The sequence below is a fragment of the Corapipo altera genome, unplaced genomic scaffold (genome assembly GCF_003945725.1).
Source record: "Corapipo altera isolate COAL_440 unplaced genomic scaffold, ASM394572v1 1, whole genome shotgun sequence".
Taxonomy (NCBI): domain Eukaryota; kingdom Metazoa; phylum Chordata; class Aves; order Passeriformes; family Pipridae; genus Corapipo; species Corapipo altera.
The window spans coordinates 3,342,447-3,366,376 of record NW_020884873.1 but is presented as its reverse complement, the minus strand read 5'-3'; the positions used below and the strand labels follow the sequence as shown (position 1 = coordinate 3,366,376).

The 23,930-nt window shown below is 40.4% G+C and overlaps 1 protein-coding gene across 1 annotated transcript in view; it reads right to left on the bottom strand.

The window, feature by feature from the left end:
- BCAT1 (branched chain amino acid transaminase 1) overlaps positions 1-23,930 on the bottom strand; it is a 59,108-nt gene that overhangs the window by 21,583 nt on the left and 13,595 nt on the right. Inside the window, exons 2-5 of the mRNA XM_027662321.1 lie at positions 21,337-21,408; positions 5,517-5,717; positions 2,053-2,163; positions 1,071-1,190 (exon numbers count right to left, since the gene is read on the bottom strand). Of these exons, the coding sequence (XP_027518122.1) occupies positions 1,071-1,190; positions 2,053-2,163; positions 5,517-5,717; positions 21,337-21,408 (504 nt within the window). The remainder of the gene's footprint in view (positions 1-1,070; positions 1,191-2,052; positions 2,164-5,516; positions 5,718-21,336; positions 21,409-23,930) is intronic.

Sequence of the window (23,930 nt, the reverse complement as noted above, 5' to 3'; positions counted from 1 at the left end):
CTTAGTAGGACATGAAATCTGGAAACAACATACGACATAGTGGAAAGGCCAGATGTGTTGGCTAACCTGAAACAAAACCCATCAGAGAAAGAATTTCCAAGAAAAGGGAGAGAAATTCAATGTTTAATATCAGTGCTTTACAGTCACTGCATGGAGATCCTTCCATCTGAAAATCTGCAACTAGTTCACAAGTATTAAATTAATGGAATCCTAGAACACACGTGAAACGTGCAATGTGTGGTAACTACTTACAGTCGTGGATATTGCTAAAGAGTAACTTGCCTAGTTTGGAACCCTATGTTCTTCAGCTGCCTTGTCCTACACTCTACCATGATAAGTTTCTCTCTTCCTACTGCTAAAAAAAAAAAAAAAAACAACAAAAAAACCAAACAAACACCCTCAAAGTTTTCATTAAAATAAACTCTCTGTTTCTAATTCCCTTTATCAACATGATAGGTTTGACTCACACCCATGTGAAACTCAGAGAGTACACATGGGTAATACCATATAGCAAAGGAGCTCTTATAAGGCCAGGTTTGTCTGGGTTCACTAACAAATTGACATGAGAATTTGTTCTCAGTTCTGTTAAAAGTGTCTCTCAGAAGAGCCATCTTAATTTACTGGGTAGAATCTTCTGAAATCACCTCACTAAGGTCAGGATGGCGGTATGGGTTTAATTCACAAAATGCACACAGCAAATTTCTGTTCCCTCATGCTTTCTTCAGATTGTTAGATTTTTAAAGGCAAACATTAGCATACCACAAATAACTATCCTTTCAGTGCAAACCCTAAGTTAATGTAAATTCTTCTGTTCCCACGCTGAGGAGTTAATCCAAGTTTACTTTCTGTGCTCTGAACCGATGTGCCCACTAAGTGGCAGTGTGGTCAACATTAAATTTATGCAGTAGCGCTACAGGTGAGGAACTCAAAAGTAAAAACACAAAACCAATCTGCCCCGGAACTGTAATCCTGTCATCTACTCACTGCTGCATGCTTCCCTTTATGGATGGAGGCTTTTCTCTCATACCTAAATACACAAAGGTTAAGAGGGAGAAGAAAGCGTTTCACACCTCAGTTCCAATTAAGGTAGGACGGATGTACAGGCTGGCAGCGGTTGAGTATGGGACCCACTCCTTTTCCACTTCCACAAGCTTCAGGATGCACTCTAACAGCTCATTCTGGTCAAAAGACTGGGAAGGAAAAGCAAATGGAGAAAAGCAAATGGAGAAATATAGCCAGAACATTCTATGGCCTTTACAGATCCAGATGCTGTAAGGAACACTTCATCAATTAATGTAACAGTGACAGCCCACAGAGGTTCATAGGACCTACATACATCATCTTGCTTTAGTTCATTCTTTACAGAATTAAAGATACCATGGTCTTGGCCATTGTGCATTTTTGTATAGCACCCTGCATGTCCTCCTCTGGTCCAAAGTATCATCATGGGATACTAAAAAGGAGCCATTGACCCTTCTTGCCTCCAAAGCACATGGACAGAAACCTCTGTGCAGCCAACACCTTCACTTCACTGCCGAAGAGTGCTTTGGGTTACAACCCCAGGGGGCCAGCAAGTCTCCCAGTTTGTTACAAAGTTCCCAAGATCTTACAGCTAATAAGCCGAGGAGGAAATTCACTGACCAAGATACAACTGCTAAAAGCAGTATTAAGTTGCTGGCATGATCAAAAATGAAGGCAGTCAAATGCTCAATCACTTAACTGGAGTGGAAAGAAGAAAAGGAAAACATTAACACTGTAACAGATTAATCAGCTGTCTGCATGCAAATACCTGCACCATTCCTCAGAAGCAGACTGTACATCTGAAACGGTAGGGAAACAACAAAGCAAGCAAAACATTGTATTGATTTTTTAAAAAAAAGCGTGTCAAACAGTTTCTTTCATTGAATAAGATCTGTTAACAAAGTTTAACTGGACTATGGAAGAGATAGAGCGTTTGATAAATAGTACACTACTGAAAAGTTTCAGAGGTTTGCACTCTGAAAATGGAAATATGCTCTGACTTATGGAGAGCAAGATGCCTTGGCTACATACTGGCAGAGTTGTCCTCCTTGCTGACCGTGCCATCCTGTCCATGTTGAGAGTTGGCCGGAACAGGCGGATTTTGCCATCCACTCCTCGGTAAGCCTTCATTCCTTCAAACAACTACCAAACCAGAAAAAAGAGAGAAAAGAAACCAAATAGTGATTGAGACTTGTCATCCCACAGGGATCTGTGCAAATGCAGAGAACACCCTCTGAAAATAAAAGAACTTAACTTGTCCTGCTCACAGTACTCAAACCTAAATGCTAACTAGTGAATCCTGGCAATACACTCATGTGAGATAGGATTATGAAATCTGTATTATGAAGATGACCTTTCTATAATTCAGGTGTGCCTTTCTCTGTCAGGGAACTTAATGATAACCTCTTTTTTTTTTTCCCCATAGTTTGGTTACAGCAATTAAAATTTGTAACATGTGTTTGACTTAACTCCCTTACATCCTGACTGATACCTACGACAGAGCCAAAGCAGAATTCTCCCTTACATAAAGGGGAATTTTATGTTAATAGTTTTTAGGTCTCTGTCTGAAACACATTTTCGGTAGGAAGTGTAAGATAAGGTAACTAAGAGAATTCTGTTAAAAGTTCTTGCTGTAATTGTAGCAGGATCTTAGCCACTTATTTCCCCATATATCCCGATGCTGTGGAAGGGGGCTTAGCCTGCATGAGAGATGGATGCATCAGCCTTACACTAGAGGAAAAATGCATGAAAATGTTTTCTTTATATACTTTACAGGAAACGTAAATTCAACATAATTATCCTATCTGACTGCAGAATCCACATGACTGGTGTTGACCACCATTTTACCAGAAACCCCTATACAATCGATGCCCTCCCAGCAGAATGCCCTACAGCACCTCCTAATCCCAGCAAAAGTTTTTGCCCACAAAATACCCATAGTTATTTTCAGATAAATAAATACCCATAGTTATTTTTACAGATCGATAATTTCTGGTTATACTTATAGACAAAGCCCTCATGTATGATATAAGCTCACACTAATATATACATATATATACAGGTATTATTTAGATTAAGTATTAAAAGGCCACTTATGCTTATAGATAAGACTTCAGACTTTTAGAATTTATTTTCTAAAACATTTCTTTAAATGTGAATTTCAGTTGAAGTTCTATGAATTTAACAGCTGTCAGTCTCCTCAGGCTTCTCCTCCTCTGTCTGTTGTACAACAAGTGGCTGGAACTACATCCCATGTGGCTGGAAGTGTACACATGCAGCTTTTTTATTTGGAAAAAAAAAATCCTGTGTTTGTGTACAAGTAATGTAGTAGAATACTCCAGGTTTCATTATTATTAAATTCTGTAATATCTTCCCTCAAGGGTCAGTGAAACGCAGTGTTTAGAAAGCTTTCGTGCAGTCTCATGGCAGAGCTAGGTCCTTCCACATGACAAATTTTAATTGGGTTGTAACTGGGTTGCAGGAATCCCGACAATTTTCCTCAGGCTATGTGCCAACTAAGTAGCAGAACCAGAATTAAACCCCAGAACTTTTTACCTCCAAAATTTAACTTATTCCTATGGAAATGCCAGCTTTATTAAAAGCTTTACAGGTAGTTTTGAAAAAGAAATTGTTCCCAGGGTAAACACTGTAGCTACAAGAAAAAAAATCATATCTTTAATAAAGGATGGTATAGCTGGTGATATGGATGATACTTGGATACAATTTTTATCGGGCCAGTTACTAACTAATGCCACATTTTTGGAATGCTACTTTCGTATTGCTTTTATCCACCCCACCCACCCTTCTCCCAAACACATTCACAGAACTTTTAATGAGAGGGAAAAGGGAGGAATGCCACTACTAAGATCTGATTGATGGTTTGAGAGAAGCAAGAATCACATCATTACTGAAACACAAAGCCTTCACAAGATGTTAAATATTTTTCTCCAAAAATAAATACTTTTAACCTTCCAGAGCTCGGTAAAACCTTTCACTCATTAAAAGGGAAGATAGTAATGTGTTCCAGAAATGCTTAACTTGAATAAAAGCAATTGTTGTGGTTGGTTGATGGTTGGTTGCTACAATGGTGTGAAAACAATATTATCTGACATCTGTACATCATGGGAGCTGGATCTGGAGTTCAGCAGATCCAGATTATCACACTGCATCATGGAAGGCAAGGAGGAAGGGGAGGGAATGCCAAATTCATCACTTTTATTATACCCACTGTGTATTCATTGAGCCACAGCAATGACACCAGATTCTCCTCTGTCTGTCCTCTTGGCTAGAGGAAACGTGATGCAATAAGGATAAAAGAATAAAAAAAAAAATGGAAAAAAATAAGAGCATATTCATATTAGCAATGATTTTAGACTGGGCCAGAGGCCAAGCATTAAAGCAATATGGTACTAAGAGTGAAATATAGATTTGGGACTCCAGCGTGGTTTCTTACTTCTTGGGCAGATCAAGAGCTGCAGCCTTAGTCACAGGGGCCTGTTTAAATTTACACAGGACCTTTGAAGGCTTGGTGACTAGATGGGGAAAAAGTCAGTAAACACAAAAAAAACAGTGAAGGCAGGAGCTCAGGGACAACAAGCAGGGAAAAGCTTGATCTTTCCCTTATACCGGAGGCTAAAATAAAAAAATAAAATAATAATAATAAATAAAAAAAGAAATAATGAAAGAAGCACAAGCAACTCCACACACTTCAGTGGAGACACTCCCACCTAGCCAGAAGTGGGAGGAGAAGTGGGTGGAGAAGTGGGTTTCCATTTCAGGATATGTGCTCTACCAAGGCTCCCACACAGGTGTGAGTACAGCCAAAGCTGCTTTGGAGACACAAAGGGCAGCTTTAGACAGAAAGCAGCTAAGCACGGAAACTGTTAACCACGCTGGCTTCCGACTTAACATTTCACTTCCCAAAGTTTCTTGTTGTACACTCTCTGCTTAAATGCACCCACATGTTCTGAATGCATCAGATCCAGTTCTGAGCTCTCCAGACTTTTTCGGAGTTTCAAACAAGCACCTCTCTAGTCTGTCCTGCAATCCAACCTATCAACCTTTAAACCAGCTTAAAATAACTTTCACAAGGTGCAGGTTCAGTCCCCAAACTAAAACTGCTCTTGGAATTTCTCATGGTCTTATCCAGCGCTGCATTAAGTTACATCAGAGAGAGTAACTGGACCCATCCACTGTCAGTAAAACAGAATGCTTTCTCAAATGAATTTGTCACCACACAGGAAAGGGCTCATCTTCACTACGTCAGAATGTTAAGTGAGCTAGAATCCACAGGCCAGAGCTGCTTCTGGGTTGTACTAACAAAAACATAACCCTGTTGTAAATAATGCAATTATTCTGGAAGAACATCAGTGAACAAAACAAAACATAACTCAATACTAATAAACTTAAGGCAGTAATAGTCCTCGTGTTACAAAGCTGTGGCTTCAAGAGCTAATAAAACAAAAAAATGGTTTCCAAATCAATTCACTACTTACTTCTATAGCATAATGCAGAGATGAGGAGGCTGGATGTAATGAAAGGTTCTCCAGTGGCTTAATATAGGGTTTCTCCCATCCTGAAGCCAAGGACCATTCAATTGTCAGCATATTATCAGTGAACACAGTTCCAAATACCAAACCACTGGGATCTGGTTTTTGCTTGAAAGTTGTAGCTGGCGTGATAATCAAGTCGGAAGCCTGAAGGAACATGGAGACAAAAATGAAGCGTATCAAAATAATTAAGTCAGACTGAATTAAAAATGATTCTGCATCAGTGAACATGGACAAACTTTGATATTTTCTCTGTAGGGACATTTAATGACATGATGGTTACAGGCGGATAACCTCAAAGTAGCTGGCAAAGTATTCACACTGTGCACACACACATATACACAGTGCTGTTACAGAAGAAGTAGCGTATTTTGAAACTCTGTTAAGTTGGGGAAGCAGTACAAGGTGCAAAACCAGACATCAGATGAAAATCTCTTGGACACTTAGGTTAACACATCTGTACAAGTTCCAGAAGCACCCAGTTGCTGTACCTCAGAACATAAGCTGATCACCAGAAATTAATCCCCCTCACAACTAAGGGGATGTTGTGCCAACTTTCCATTAATATAGAAAACCAACGTGAGATCAGAGCCAGCAGGCAGCAGATTACCTGTGTCACAACTTGTTCATTCACATTCTTACATTCCTAGAAAGATCCCATTAGTAAAAAAAAGCTAAATGTTTCCCTGCATGAGGGATTGTAGCTGCAGAGATGTACCCACAGGGATTTGTGCTGGTTTTGTCTGAGATAGAGTTAATTTTCTTTATGGTGCCTTCTATGGTGTGAATCATCCTAAAGAACAGCAGGCAAGGAAGGAAAGCAGGATCCTCTTTCATACACAGGTATGGGCTAAACAACTAGAGAGGGCTACAGAGTGGGCAGATTTGATCCACCCTCTCCATTCTCTTTCTAGGCCACCTGAGCATTTAAACTGTGCTGGTCAGAGGCAAGGAAGAATTCAAAGAATCATAATCAGAGCTCCATTTTCTGTCCTAACATGACTCAGAAAGCACTGACCCTTATTACAGACCCCCAAGTGAAAGCTTGCTCTTTCATGTTGGGCGCATATAGAATAGACTGGAACATAAGTAATTCAGACTATTGTTAGAATGATTTGCAAATGCAGTAAAAAGGCAGTTCTGCAAGACATATCACTGACTTGGCCTTCTCAAACCCAGCACACATTGTGTAAAATGAGTCAAAACCAGTCCCAAGTTTTTGAAAAAGAACACATGTACTCCTGCCTCTGTAAACAACCTAATTTTCAAGATGTCTTTAATGCATAAAAGTCTGTTTTTTATTGATTGGTTGTTTTGGTTTAGGTTTGTTTTGTTTTTTTTTTTCCTATGCTTAATGGCTTAGATGTGCTCCTAGAGCAGGAGCACATGAATGGCTAAAAGCCTGTTTCAAACTCTCTCCAATTATAGGGCTTGTCTAGATATTACAGTGCATTAGCCTTTTTGAACTAATACATAATCTGATGAAACAACAATTACTCTTCTTAACTCTTCCCTTTATTCTTCTGACAGTAAATGTTCCAAGGGGAAAAGCACTACCTAATGATGTCCTGAAAATAAAAATTAATTTTACCTGGCAACCTCTTTCACGTGCTTTAGAAAAAAAGACATCACAGAAGAACATGGATCAAAATAAAAGCCACAGAGAAGTGTTTGCCATTATCCACAATGCAAGACTCAGCTCAGGAAAAAGTTCATGCAGGAGCAAGATGTCAGTGGGGCTTTCTCTGCACACAATCACAACTTCTTCCAGTGGTATCAATGGCTCTCCCTGGAGTCCAGGCTTCCTCCTCACCTCAGTTCACTTTCACTGGGATAATTGTCTTTACAATAAGCTGGCCCGGGGGGCCATAATTATCATATGGAGTCTCATGCCCTAGAACTCCCATCAGTGTGCTGATTCCTGCTTTTATGCCTCAGTTTGCCACTTCCTCAGTGGTGGAGGCACATCTAGTTGAAAGGCAACACTTCAAAACCATTTGCTAAGCTCATCGGGGTTAACAATTAGCTTTTATTTGAGAATGGGGAAAGATTTTAACCTCGCTATTCTTACTGACCCACAAGCACACGTGGAGGGAGCAGCAAGCTGCAGCCACAAGTGATGAAACATTTTCACTTGGGAGCATTTGGGCTCCTGTTTTGCCACCAAAGATACTTCTCCAGATTTGGAGATGTGGGGTTCAAGAGGCCAGCCAAACACTCACTGCTGCAAGTGACTGCTCAGAGCAGTGGCCCACAGTACTCAGTTCTCAGCCCCAAGGACTGGGGACTTTCTGCAGTCACAAGCAGAAATCACTCACTGGATTTCAGGTTGAGTCACTTGAAGGCAGAAAGTGTAGAGAAGGAGGTATGATGCTTGTTCAGAAAAGAAGCAAATGATTTCCAGAACACAGAGATTCCTGGAGCTGCACACTCTGAACAAGGAGACCAACTACTGTTTCTTACCTCCTTTATCATTTAGAGAAACCTGCTTTTGTTCAACCATTGTGCCAACACCTGATTTAACCATGTCAGGTACAGCACTTCACCCATAACAATTCCTTCAAACAGCAGGAGCACCCTGTATAACACCTCAAATATAGGTTAAACTGCTCAGACCAGTAGGGCAACTATCATTCAACAGGCAAAAAGGCAGTTTTTCTCGCATCTTTATAATCCTCTTAAGCTCTCAGAAGCTGCACTTAAGATTTTTTTGGACATTACTTTCTTAAGGCTCTTTCCCCTTACCCATTGTAATGTCTTTTTTCTCCTTCTTTTTACCAAGCAGTGCAAGTTAACAGTGTACAAAAACACCTAAAGCTTTCAAAATCACAATGCTTTTCATGTCAAGACACCATCAAGTGATGCAATGCATTTAATGTGTTTTTTTCCATGGAGGGTGATGCGCTGGGAGGACGGGTTGGAGGATCATCCTTGGAGTACTCTGTCCTACAGTGTGGTTTGCACAAAGTATTACCACCACCCTCAACCTCTTCTAGGTCCCTGAGTAATAAGGCTCCCTACAAAACACTTTGCCTGGCTCATAGAGTCTTTTGACTTCACTTGGTCAAGCAGCACCAGCAGGAGGGAAAACAAACACTCAAAAGAACCTGCACAAGGGGAGCAGAGCAAGGCCAGATGACTAATACCAGGGGTACTGATTAAGTATCAGTGCCTATTACATTAATATCACTCATTAAAAGATTACCACAATGCTCCCCTGGTATTACCTATGACTTTTATAAACAGCAATTTATTTTTTTCCTTTGCCAACATTCCCCCAGCCCTGAAAGCAGCATGTTAAGGATGCATTAGGGATTGGCATTAGCACCCATCCAGATCTCTGCTGTTTGTACTGCCAACACACAGGGGAAGTTTCAGCTGGTTTATGTTTTTCTTGCTTTGTTTACCAGCATGTTCTCAAGCACCTTCTGGTGCTCCTGCCTAATAAAAACCATTGAACTGGAAGGAAAACCAGTAAAAGCAGAACAAAAAGGGTAAGGGAGGTAAAAAAGAAGCGGATGAGGCACACGGTCTATTGGGAAGAGGCTATTTGGCCCCTGTTGCCTAAAGCAGAATGACAAAGGCATAGTTCCGGGCCTGCAAACTCTCCAGGTTGCAGCACATACAAGATGCATGTACCTATGGCCCAGCCAAAGGCACTCTGGTAAGGAATAGGAAGAATTAGATTGCCCTGCTTATATAGGGAGTGGTGGGAAGCCAGTTGGATAATGTTGATTTTCAAGGCTTTCATGGTACACCTACAAACAACCAGAGGCTCACACAGACACACTTTCTTTGAAAAGCCCCTCATCTGAAAAGTGCCTGCTGACTCCAATGCAGCATCTTCCAGGGCAAAGCTTTACCCAGCCCAAGTAAAGAAGATATAATGTGACCTCTGGAAACTAAAATTCATCATTTGATCAAAACAGATCATTTCAATTATGAGCTGGGTCGAATTAAAAGTGACGTGCTGGCCAGTGTCAATTCTAACCAAAGCTGCAACAAGACATCCCGGTGCCTCTAGCCAAGCTGTCAGTTTAAGGCTTGTTCTACCCAGCCTTATCCCTTAAGTGGATCTGGAGCTGAGAGCAGCCCCTGGCCAGAGCTGTGACTGTCATTACTCCATTCCTACCTTTCTCACCCCAGACAAATGTCTCAGGCAGGTACAGAAGGCAAACACATGTTTTGTCCTACTCTTTCCACCAAGTTTTGTCAATGCTTTCCCGAATGACCCTTGGCTGTAGCTATTTTCACTGCACTGAAAATACTAGACCACAAGCAGTAGGCTGGGCAGCTCTAACAGGTGTAACTCATTTGGCATACCTAAATTTTTCTAAACACTGTGCTGGGCCAGGCATTTCTCTCACTTACTTGAGTAAAAGCAGACCTGACAGTCTCAGCTGTAAAATAGCTTACAGATTACTTCACTATAGCAGCAAGTTTTAGCAGAGATCCTCAACACATTAGCATCCACTCAGTGAGACTGACTGTAGCCTATTCTGAAGCGACCTCCCTGACTTCCAGTCAAGGTGATTCACTCAAGATCACAAAGCAACTGCAGCAATTATTTTTTATTACTTATGCTGAGTTTGTAAGCATATCCTAGGAAAGATCAGGGCCTTCTGATGCAATAACAAACACGGAAGCGTGGACAAATTCAAGTAACTTGTTTTGCCCTTGCACTTGTGAACAGCAAAATGTGGTTGCAGCAGTGGAGCCAGTTTGGAGAGGGAGACAGATCACAAAGAGCATGGGGAATTACTGTGAAGGGAAAAGGTAACAAAGCATAGCTGGGAGGAGCTGGAGAGATTGAGGCTGGGACTAGACAGAATGGTTTTGAGGAGGGCTCCAGAGATCAAGATGCTTTCCTGCCTTTCAGTCCTTATGGCTGTGGCACCCTCATTATTGCTTCTTGGCTCTCCCCAGCACACATATCTCTATCCAAGGAAGCCATTCTTTCTGATGGAGCAGCTACTTTTGCCCCAGAGCACCTTCTACCTGGCCTCCTCCTAAATGACAGGCTGAGGAGAAAAGGTCTGCACTGCCAAGGAGAACCAGTGATGGGGAACTTTGCTCCCCAGCTCTGTTGCTCTTCTATGGACACACTCCAGCACCTCAATGTCTTTTTTGAAGTGAGAGGCCCAAGGCAGGATTCATGGCACAGCCTCACCAGTTCTGAGTACAGAGGGATGACTACTTCCCAAATCCTGCTGGCCGCACTATTGCTGACACAAGCCAGGATGCCATCGGCCTTCTCGGCACACTGGTGTTCACACACGTTTGGTTGCTGTCGACCAGCACCCTCAGGTCTTTTTCTATCAGTCAGCTTTCCAGCCACTCTTCCCCACAGCTGGAGGGTTGCCTGGGGTTGCTGTGAGTTGTGGCTGAGTGCCTGACAGGTCAGGAACCAGACCTGTGCAGACAGGTGGTGGGAACAATGATGGGACATTGAACGGATCCTGATCTTCAATATGCTTTGGATGTCACTCCAGAGCAGCGCTTTGCCCACGTGGGATGTTCACATGTCTGAGCCCCATCTGCCACACAGTCTCTGCCTTGCCCAGGGTGCCCTGGCTGGGCCAGGCTCCAGCACCCTGGCACTGGGAGCACATCCTACCATGTCCAGTGGGAGCACACCCAGGGTGATACTGAGGCTGCCACCAGACCTGGGCCACCTTGGGCTCCCTGCTCTGGACTCCATTCCCTGTTCTGACTGAGTTGGGATGCCTGATCCAGGCACTGCCCTGGCTGCCACAGCATGGCAACTGGACTTGGGGAAGCTGCAACCCATTGGGGCTGGGCAGTGCTGCAAATTTTGGGAGGTTGTGGATAGCAGGCTGACCAAAGTTGCTTGTTGATTCACCTTTGGAAGCCAAAACCCTCTTTTTTCTTAAGGAAGCTTCTTTTTGGCCTTGCAGCCAATGAGCAAGACACCAACTTTCTCCTCCAATTCAGCTGTGTTGTTTCTCAGATGTCCAGCTGCAGGTGGCAGAGGATTGCACCCATTTTCTTGCTGACCTGAACAGTGATCTTATCTGGCTGGAGAAGCTCATCCATTAGATATTCCAGCCCAGCAGTCTCATACAGAAGGATTCAAGCTACTCTCTGTTGGATGTAATTGGTTCTCTAGAACAGGTACTATGAGCAGCCCACAGCAAATTGCAAATTGGTCCAGGAAGAGCCTTCCACGCCATGGACCTGTTTTCTGCAGCCTGATATCATGAATTATGCTTAATAACTACTACTGCATGAAAAATAGCTTGTGCAAAACTCTTGAGAGGAATCAGGGGTGACACAGCACCTTGTCCATCAGTGGCATCTGAGCAGAGCCAGGCTGAGCAACTAGAAAGTAGGAAAAGGTTATGAAGACTATGTGTGGTGTTAGGGCAACTGTTCCCAGACCTTGTCTTAGAAACAAAAATGCTGAATATTGCTACAGTAGATGAAACCAACTGCACCCTGTTCTAGCAGGTGTTACTTTTGTCTACTTTGTCTGACTTACTATCTCTCAGCTCTATCCACTAATCACTAGCTGACACCACAGCAGCATTTACTTCAGTAAGAAAAGAGGATATTTATGTCCTACAGGCCTTGAGTAAACCAAGGTCTGTGGTTTGTTTCTTTTCCCATCCCTCTTTCTTTGGAAAAGACTGTTAGTTTTCTGGGGCGGAGACCATCACTTTTCATATAAGGCTACACTTGTATGGCTCTGATACCAATAATTAAGTCTATAATAAAAATAATAAGAACACTAAGAGTTCTATCAACTCAGAACAGAATAAAAAAGAGTCAAATAAATCCTTAGAAATCTATTGCTAACTTGTAGTTATAAAATTAATGTTAATGTAATTTATCCTATAATCCCTTTGTCATCAATACTATTTCAAATTTACAGCAGAGCCTGAGGCTTGAAAATGGAAACTGTGCCAAGATATAATAAGATCTGAACAGGAAGAAAGCTCTAATTTTCCTACTATAAAAAAAAAAAATCAAGAGAAACAAAATATTAAAAAAAAAGGTCTTCTGCAACCTCAGGGAAAATATCCAGAATTTTTTCAGCATAAAGCTTCCCTGAGACTTCATCTGAGAATACGTTAGCACATGTAATTGGACTCGGGCCTGGAATCATTGCATCAGACTGACTGTACACTGGGTAATAAACCACAGAACAAATGACAAAGCAAAAGTAAGTCAAGGCTCTGCATCAGCTGCGAGTCAGTCATGGAAACAACAGAAAACATGGCTGGAAGGACTTTGTCTAGTCCATCCTCTGCAAGGCATCCAACCTAAACTATTCATAACAGATACTTATCAAATGCTTGTCAAACCAAAGAATGAAATACTGCTACACTCTGCAAGCATTGGGAAGAAGAGAAGGGCAGCACGGCATACTGCTGGCTTCTTTAACCTTTCCCCTGATCTGACAGATGCCCCAACTCTGATGCAGGAATCTTTGATCTGGAGCAGTAGGCAGGGAAGTAAACCTGCTCTGACAAGACAACAGATAAGTGGCTGGAATTGACATAAACTTCTTGCCTTAGAGAATGAAAAGGGGACACAGTGCAGCAGCACAGCTGAAAACACAGTCTGAAGCTCCCAAAACATACCAGAAAGGAAATAAAGATGTTGGAAAGCTACAGTAAGGCTAGACTATAAAGGACTGAAGAAACTTATTTTGTCCTAAAAAAGCACTCAAGCAGATAGATAATGCATAATATCATTTATTTCAATAGCACTAACTAAATTTTAAGAGTTTTTCCATATGTTGCTGAAATGCTGCCCGTGCAACTTCCCTCTGATTTGATTCAAAGCCCATTTAAGTTAATCAAGACCCCTTCCTCCAGCTTTGTAGGAATTTGGATTCTAAGGGAGGCAAAACTATCTGAATCTTTATAGCCTCACCCATTTCTACTACTTCAGGAAAATTATATGGATTTATAATTGTTAGGTTTGGGGGGTTTTTCTCCCTTACTCATTAGTCTTTCTCCACTTACACGTTTCAGAAGACATGTTCTTAAAGTTAACAAAGATGCAAAAATGGGGTTCCTACAGATCCTAAGGAAACCTTCTACCTCATACTAAGGAAATCTTAAGGAAAGCATCTATTTGATTTTAATGAGGTTATCTACTCTACTCCAGTTAATGTTATTTTCAGATATATGAAAAACAGTCGTGTATCTCGTCTATCAAAAAACTGTATAAAATATTTCAAATACGATTACCTCTATAAAATTCAAACCACCAAGAGGCTGATAAGTCTGTTAAACATAGGGAGAAAAACTAGACACATTATCACATTTCAGTCCTTTAAACCACTTCTGTTTGCTAACAGCTATTCCAATTAACTAAGTGGGGTGATCAGAAAGTATGAGCAGGCTTTAATGCAATCATTGCACTGGTCTGAAAAACACACTGCTGCAGCTCACTGGTAGAGTCAGCTGTACAAAAATCCTCTTTGGCCATGGAACTGCATGTCATGTCTGCAATGTAGATATATCTGGGCTTTAGATTAGAAAGAAAAAAGCAACTCCATATGGGGAAACACAGACTGCAATTCTGTAATAGCAGAAAGTCCTCTCACAGACTCATGTGCAAACATTTCCGTAAAAAAACAACTAGGACCATTCTTCACTAATGGAATACATTAACTAAGTACCTTATTCACATGATTCACTATGGATATATACTGCTTCTTCTCAAAAGATCTGGCAGCTTGGTTGATGCAATTCCTGATGCTGTGCTGCTCCTTGCCTCACAACCACTGTATTTCTGCATTGTAGCATAAACACAATGTTCCATTTTTAGAAAGAGTTTGCCTGGGAGAAGGTTTGAGTCTAACACAAGATGAGGGCTCACAATGGCCTGTGACACAAAACTGGAATAAAGAGATCTCTGACATTTCACTGATAACACATCTTTGCACAGCGGTGCAATGTTTTAGGTGTAAAAATAATGCTGTACAAAAACAAACCTTATAAATTTGGTCCACAAAGATTTAAGACACGATTGTCTCCTGGTTTGGGAAACATCATTTCTATTTCACATGAAGCAAGAGAAACAAAAAATGAGGTATTTACATCTAAGCTTCTCGAAAAGAAGTAGCCATGTTGAAGGAGGACAGGAATTGCAAACCTAACTTTCAGACAAACAAGTTGGAAATATTTCTCCTAAGTAGCCTGGGCAGTCACAAACATGTTATGTGGAGTAGCCGAGAATAGAATCATAATCTCACATGTCCAAGTCCTGAGCAGTTGCAATTAAATCTTCTTACCCTGATTTTAATAAGCCTGTAGACATGCCAAGAAGTGGATTCATGGAATGCAGGCATTCAGCAGTCATAATTTCATATGGAATTTCAAAACCTTCTGGAAATATAAAATGCTTTTATCTTATAGTCTCTTACATAGAGGTTATGGGAATAATTTCAAACATTCAGTTAACCACACCTACCTTTTTCTCTTCTTCCATCTCTCTCTCTCACACTGGTAGAAAGAAGGTAAACTCACAAATTGCCACGAAATTAATTGTTTAATCTGCCACTGAAACTGCCACAGTTGCCATTTCCTTCCACTCAGTGCTTTCTTAGAAATGGGGACTAAATACGGGATTAACATAAATCTCTTCCAGTTCGCTAGGCTGGTAGTTCATGGAGAGTTAGGATATAGAGATAACTTCTAAAGCAAAAAAAAAAAGCCAAGAGAATACTATATATATATATTAAAAAAAAAAAAAAAAGAAAGACAAAATTCTCTTCCTAAATTGTACTTTCTATTCCTGTGTGTTCAGCAAAGAAAACATTTAATATCAAAACTGGGGACTTGATACCACAATGACATTAAAATTTAAGTAGTCTTGGAAATAGGTGTGGACACTATGAATTTTATAAGTTTTGGAGTCAGTTTATAAATTTGCTTTGGGAATCACTGGCTGTCACTAAGCTTTGTGTTTAAAAACAATTCTTCACCTTGGGAAAAATAAATCCAGAAGATGATACAAGCTAAATGGAATCTCCAGAATTCTAGTGCTATTTCGGTGCTTCTACAGACACCAACTATATCTTAAGCTCCTAGTGGAAAAGAAGTTAAACCATCACTTTCTTTGGGCCATAAATCAACTCTGCCAAACTCTCCCCTGGCTATTTTTCTAGCAATTTCCTTTTATCTTGACTAAAAGCTCCTGTTATTTGCTGAAGACAATTAGCTTTATTTGCAAATCCTTCAGCTTCAGATAATGGAACAATCAGTTCCTGTACTACAGCTTAGAAAACCTACTTCCTAAAAGCCTGTGACTATTTGAAGAACATTACCCACTTGAAGAGAAACACAGAACACTTGCCATCAAGCTGAAGCTGAAAGGAGCTGCCACAGATCTCAAATTCTTTCCTAATAACTGCAGAGAGAGTAGCAGATATATAAACCATTTTCAGTGGAAGAATGGACTGGATGACCTAAGGTTCTAAGATGATAAATAATTGGAGATGCCTTACTGTGTAATGTTATAGACACACACATACAGATATCCAATTGGTCATCTTTCTTTTACTGCTTCAAGAGAGTTTATATAAAAGCAGATTTTCTATATACAGATTTTGGGGAGATACTGCTTATCACAGCATCAAGATATTGGTAAACTTCTATAATAAACTTTTCCCCATTCAATCCAACATAAAGGAAATATTGTATCTGATCAATCAAAATTTTAAATGGGGTCTAATAGAGAAATTAAAATGACAATGCAGGGCATTCTCCCAACAGTCCCAACTAAACCTTAAACCCACAGAGGATTTAACAGCTTCAACACAACAAAAAAGCCTCACTGAGTGCCCCTATGCTTTGGCAGGTAAATAATTTATTGATGTCAGTAGAAAATTATAATTTGATACAAGCTGGAAAGAGTTTGAAAATATATAAACCACGTAAACTGCTTTATATTTCTCAGCCTTGTAGATAATGTGGTAACTATAATGCATGTATTTTCTCATTCCAAAAACATGTCAGTGTTCCCTTGATCCATATGCTCTGAGCGTGTCAGTAACTTTACCTGCTGCTCATATAAAATCACAAGAAAACTGCTTTGTACTTCCTGAACTCTACAAGGAGTGGAACTTTCACCACATCATGCTAATGTGACAGTGTGATGCAGTCAATTAGTTCAGATTTTAAAAAGATGTTTCAAAAATCAAACTTCTGTATTTTACACATTTTTCATCTCTGCATTGGAGGAGAAGGAAAAAAATTTGGTGAAGCAACAGTTTTCTTCTTTAAAGAAAACAGGGTTAGAGAATTGCTTATTTATTATTGTCAGCAACGCTTTCACACATAAAATAGTTCTCTAAAATAAAGTTTAAAACTGTCTATTATCTCAAAATGGCTTAGTCCCTCTCCCAATTCCCAGAGTAAGGAACCCCATATCCCACTATTATTCCATTATATAGTTTCATTAGTATAAACATGGTTACAAATCACAGTAATGTAAAACTTGCATTGGCAACCTCTCAGTTTGAGCCACAAATGCCTGCATTGGAAATAAATTTTCAGGGTTTTTTTCTAGTGTAAAATACGCTATTACAGCTTTAGATTCTATGGAAAAACTGTCAGGCATTTTGGTTGAGGTTTTTTGTAGGTTATACCTATAGTGTGGAAATAATCTTTATGTTCTAATTTGTGCAGTATCTGGCACAGTGTCAGCTAGTTCACAGCTTGGGTTTTGAAGCATTACAGCAATGCAAGAAACAAACACTAAAAATACATAATTATAGATAATTCACTATATCCAGCATCTCTCACAGCTAGACTTGAGCTGGCTTCAAACTGGAAGCCATGCAAACATATTACCACAGCACTGTACTCAGTCTAGCAAGTCCAAGATCCCAACAGGGATCATCAGCTTGAGCACAGCACTGCACTAACCTGCCTGTACTGCTTCCAGTCTGTATGGGCTCACATCCCACTGGCCTGGAGCCTGGGAAGGTTGAGTCTGTCTGGAGGAACACTCATAGTTATTTAGAGTAGCATGAGGAGCCATTCAGATACAGAAGCTCCACTTGCACATTTCTCATTCTACTGCCACAAGTCTTCACACGAGCAAGTCAGTCCAGATCCACTTGTAAACTGCAGCTACTCTGCTCTGCTTTGGTATGGCAGACTAGTCCTTTTTCCTAGAAAGTCAGCACCACTTTGCCACACTAAACAGGTCATTAAAAAACTAAAACAAAAGAACTGAACTTTGCAGCATTAAGATGCCAAACTAATTTTCCGTAGCTTCAGATCACTGAAACACAGAGCAACATAGTACAAGTAGGTAATATCTTCTTGAGGCACTCCATGTATCAGTCCCAAAGAGAAAACATATTCCATGACAAAAGGTTAAAACAAAAAGAAAATTGTCTTTCTGGAATGGATTGATAACATGAGGGAAGGAAATGGCAATCACAGATTCATAGAATTAGCTCTGACTTTGAAATCCAATTGGGTTTCTTCGAATCAGTTACATATGGAAAGAGACCACCACATTATACAAACAACATTCCTTCTGTCTTGTGACAGGACAATGGGTAGAATGAAGGCATTAAAGAAATTACCAGATTTTTAGTCGCAAAAATTAAGTGCCTTAGACATAACTGTGTGCTGTTTTGCGGTATTGCTGAATGCAAGTATAAGAACAAATCCAGACACATGCATTTCTTGATTCAACTTTCCAAAAAACGTTCAGTGCTACAGAGGGTGACTGCACTTTCCATTATAAGTGGTTTCATATTCCCCTTGTAGAGTTCCAATGCTGACAACAGGCAAAAACTGCAAGGATAATTTCTTAGGTTATGGTCACAAATCCCCACCAGTTTTTTAAATAAACAAATATATAAGTACATGCATACAGCAGTTTAGGGAGGGAGAAGGATTTTACTCTCATGGAAGGAGGTGAGTAGATAAATCCTGGAGATTTGACACTTTCTACAATACAGGAAACTCTGGCATAATCACTATTTCTGTCAATGTTTCTCAGCTCTTCCAAGATCACCGGCCACGTGTCAACTCTAAATGCCATACATTGAATGTTAATCACAGACCTGTCAGGATGAGATTTTTAAATGCAGAATTGAGTCAAATTAAGGTATTTCAGTAGCAATTAAGGTAGTTTAGTAGCAGTTAAAATGAAGAAAGCGACAACTCTGACCTAGCAGAGGGGCTCACTGCCTGCTGGAAATTGTAGGTAACATTCATTCCTTCCCTCCCAGTGTTTAGGGACTTTCTGAGTCCACCTTTCCAAGTCAGGCAGAAACTGCAGTAAAATTCAAGGAAGCTCACCCCACCTAAAGAGCACAGCACTGCATTCTAAGAAGAAATGTCTTCACTCTAATGTGGCACTCAAACGTTGGACATGATCCACTGTAAACAATATGTTTTATGTAAGCTTTAACCAAAACCATACCCTGTTTTCTACATTCCCACAATCTTGGATTATTTAGGTTACTGGCACAGAATTGCAGCTTTCCTCAGGACAGTCAGCCCCATGGGTCAACTGGATTCCTTTGAATATTATTAGCTATAGTTTCTGAAATTTTAACCATAACTGTCTTCCACAGAAATGTTTGCAAATTTTTCTTAGAACGAATCCAGGCTATTTAATTTGTTATTTTCTGGTGCTGGTTCTTCCTTTTTTTATAAAGTTTTTCTTCTTAATTTGACAATGAAGTTAAAAAGACTGGAAATAATTATTATAGCGCATGACACTACAACCAGTACCTATATTCTCATCTTAACTTTCATATGCACACCTTCCACAGTATGGTATTTTCTAGAAATCTCTACCCCCTTCTGGCGACTGCAGCTAATCTTCAGAAACAGAGCCATAAGGCAGGAATGGACTTATAAATTAGACTTCAGCCTGAGCCAGCTGTTTTTTTCTAACATTATTCCCTTTATGACCATCTGTCCCACCTGCTAATACATTTTTCCCCTCACACAGACTTTCCACTACAATGACTTGCCCTCCTGGCTGACATACAAGTATCAATGGAAAAGAGCTTGGATTAAATCCAACTTTGTGCCACCCGATATTTGGAGCTTTGGTAAGGCACTTACTTGACTGCTGGTATAATTAAATCTGCCTTAAGTCTGCTTTAGTTTATGCCCAGTTCACCTATGACCCAAACACTACCAGAGTGTGGCCACTTTATCTTTCTTCTGCACTGCCTCAAAGAGTGAAAGAAGGAGCTTAGTGTTGTTACACAAGGGTCTCCTCTCTATAAAGCAATTCTTGCTCTCAGATAGCACATTCCATTGAATGAATCTGCTGAGATTTATCTTGTCTATTTGTTGAAGGTGAATTCACAAAACCCTGCACTCCTCACTTGTGAACTCTTGGGGTTTCAAAGCTGGCTGCATGCCTGGTTTTGTCAGCATTTTCTGAATCATCCTAAATTTTCCTCCTTTGGTAGAATTGCCAGAGAGACACAATGCAAAGAAATGAGGAAGAGAAGAACTGGGAAGGGCTGAGAAAATGAGGAAATAGAAATTAAGTGGCATGTTGCTATATGGTGAAATTCTGTAGTCATGGACTCTCAAGAATTCTTTGCTGTTCTCAATGACATCAACACTGGTATAAACCTTACCAAGGAGTCCAATTTAAAACTTTTATTCCAGCATTTATTTTTCTTCTCTGCTTAAAGTCTGACAACTGAAAGGGAACTAACTACTTTAGCATAGTTCAGAAAACTGTGTAGCAGTGACACCACCCAAAAAAATAAGGAAGAACATGACAAAGTGTATAATTATAATTTCATTTTGGGTACTGCTGACAATAGTCAGAAATAACAGGAAGGGGACTGCTGAAAAAGCACAAATGAGGTCACCTTTTTCTGGGTACTACTTTTATGTCTGCAAAATATAGATGAGGCTTTTTAAAGGCTGTAAATCAGGGAAAGAGAGGGAGAGAAAGAATTACAGATGTGTGACGTAAGGAATAAAGGCAAAAGAAGTATAAAAGGCAGGAAAAAAAGAAATGAGCACAGTGTAGAATTCAAAGGAACACGTGCTGACAGGCTTCACATTTCCAACAGAAAACTGGAATTTGCCATCTGTGTCCATACAGTGTTTAAAATGAGCTCTTAGTTACTTCCACTGCATTCAGGAAGGAGGAAGAAGAAAAGAATGATATCTTAACTGAGCTCAGTTCTAAGCATAAGATTAAAATAAAAAGAGAGGGATGCAATTTCATGTCAGTTCCTGGCAGCTGCTCAGCATTCCTTATTATCATAGCTCTGTTTGCTTGTGGAGTGCTCATAATGTGGCAGAGTTGCAGAGTTCTTTGGAGTCCTTCTGAGATCCTTAGCTCTGTAACTTTGGGACCAGATGGAAAAAACCTTCTTCTGAACACCATTCATAATGCCAAAGTTTAACAAATAATAGAGTGCTACAGAAATGTTGTTTGGAAAAAGAACTTGATGAGGGAAATCAATCTTGATTTCTATTGCATTTGAAGCAGATAAGAGTAAAATTAAAGTCACCTATCTCATTTTAATTTTAATTACTACTAACCTTTTAGCTAGTATCAGAAACTATAATAGGCTTCTTCTTGTAACATTCTTAATTTCTACATCGAAAATATGTTCAGCAAATGCAACTTACAGAATTATTTACAGAATTCTGACAGTCAAGTGTGTCAGTAGCTCTGAACTCCTGCTCAACAATCATTACCATGTTATGGATACTGGCTGGCACCATCCACTGAAATGCTTCAGATAGTCATCTTTTAACAAAAAACATACCTTGAAAGAGTCAGTCACATGCTTTGCTGTTTCTCCTGAACATCCTCCACCCGTGCACTCATTCTGACAGCCCTAGAAGAAATAAAACCAGAGGAAATCAAACTCAATGCTCATTGCAGAAAAGTTGATACACATTCAGTTAATTCATTTTAGGGACAGACTGAATTGAATGACCATTCAAGCTTCATCTTCAGTAACTATATTAGCAAGAACTTTGTGGTAGTTTCCCAGCACAACTTTCCACCCTCTAGGTTTTTAGTTATGCTTCAGTTGCATTATTTTGCACGACTCTGTTTCAGGGCTTTCTAGGAGAGACAACATCCTAGATCAGATTATCACTCTGAAGCACAGAAGGATATGGACAACATCACAAGTCTTTCATTCAAAGCTAAATAAATAGTGCTTCTACACAATTTCATCAGTCAAGTTTCTCTACTGGAGTATCCACCTAGTAGATTCACTTTTGCCTGTTCTCAAAGAAGCCTGAGTAGGCAGAGTGAAAGGAAAAAGGAAGAATTGGTTTTATTTCATCCTTAATTAAACAGAGACAGTGATAAGGAATGCCCACCTATACGAATAAATAATGAGAATATTTTGAATTATACACTATGTTGAATTTCAGGCTTTTGCCACTGACTATGTTAGAAAGGAACTGGAACAAAAAAAAAAAAAAAAAGAGTGTTAGTTCCAGGCATCCTTCTGTTCAGCAACAGAGGGATGACAGACAGAGACACTAAGGGATGTTGTTGCCAGGGCTGACAGCAAGGGACTTTCAACCCTCCAGGTGAAAAACTCTACTTTGACCCTACACTGGCTGCTCACCTCTTAGTGGCTGCTTCCCACCCTGCCCTTGCTGCATCTTAGGTGGGAAGTCCCAAGTCACAGGCATAATTCCCTGAAGGAAAGGTGCACAGGAAACCCTTCATGGGCAGCCTGTGAGATCCCTGCTTCAAGTTCTTAACCAGGGAGCAGCTCCCACCCTACAAGGAGGGCTGCATGCAGGTGGATGGCTGCGTCAGGGAGAGTAGCCACCAAACTGTGTGGCCAGGGCTGGGACCACAGGGAGCATGGGCATGGCATTGAAACATGACACACCCAAGGCAAATTACATTATTCTTTTCCCTTTCTGCAGATCTTGGGGATATGGTATAGGAAAAAAAAAAAAAAAGCAGTATCTTCAGTGGGCCTTCAACAGACTGCAGGCTTGCTATCAACAAAAGAAAAAGCCAAACCCCCCCAGCCACAGCAGATCTCACTTCCTCTCCCCATCCTCCCAAGGCCCCAGGGAGCCCACAGCATCCCTCCTGCCTTCTCACCATCAGCTTTAACCCTTCTGTTTCTCTTTATTTTTAACCCTACACAGAGAGACAGGCAATCATGGCTACAGGATCCTTCCTACCCACTAAAGGAGAATCTGTTGAGAGAAACCACAAATCTCTTTACAAATGTACCAATACGCTTTTCCTTTTATTGAAAAATATGGGGGGGGTTAGCTTGAAAGCTTAGTGTTTTCTACTCCAGAAGGACAAGACTTTGATGGAGTGTTCACTGGCATTCATGTCAAACCTTAGCAGGACTAAAAAGTGTTATCCAAACCGAGGGACTCTCAGGGACATTGTATAATAGTATGTCCTTGCTTTCCCTGCAATTCCTCAAATACTTCCAAATTCAGTGGTAAAACCCCCAGAAGGCCTTCATGACACCATCAGTTAACAATAGTTAAGTATCCTGCAGATTAATTAAGCCTGATTTTTCTTTGCAGAGCAACGAATTAGGATGGAGAGCGTGCTGGTTGCCAGCTAACACGGATGGGAACTGCCAGCTGTGGAACAGGAATGTCCCAAGGAGCTCCAGTTCCACTGCTGGCTTTTGTCTAATATCTAGCATGTCAAGTTGGATTTTCTAATAATAATTACTGATGTCAGCAAATACTGACAAATGCTCAACCATTATGCTTCAGTTTCTTCCCATCTCTCCTTTATGAAGTTGCCCTAAAGCAAGTGTTGGCATCAACACAGAGAGGACAGAAGCTGGATACAGTTTAATATCCTCTTTTATGGTCTTTTTTAAAGATACCAAACTAGTACATGAATTTCAAGTACAGACCACCTACAGGAGCAGCCCCTGGGGGCTCAATCATGTTGCCCTTCAGTTCAAGGTTCCCATTAAACAGAGTGAAGTCAACAGCCCAATTTTTGGGCGTGTGCCATGGGGCCAATCCTGTTCTCCATGAAGTCATTATGTTTTACAGATTTAACTCATGTTTAAAGCAAGTAGCTAACTGCCTTTGTTAACCGCATTGAGATTAAATTGAGTTAATCCCTCGGCACTAGAAACACATTACACAATTACTTTCTAATTGATGGAGTCATATTTTAATGGCTCCATGGCTTATAAATCTGAAACCTGCTAAATGCAATAGGGAAAATTGCTCCCTGATTAAGTGCCATCATTGCCAAGGGATATATGCCAAGCATAAATCTGCCCTTTGTGTTTAATAGCATGGTAGATTTAAAACTGCATCCATTAAAACAATGATGTTATCCTAAAGATACATTTGAAGCCACTGGGTCAACATCTTCTCAAAAGTCACT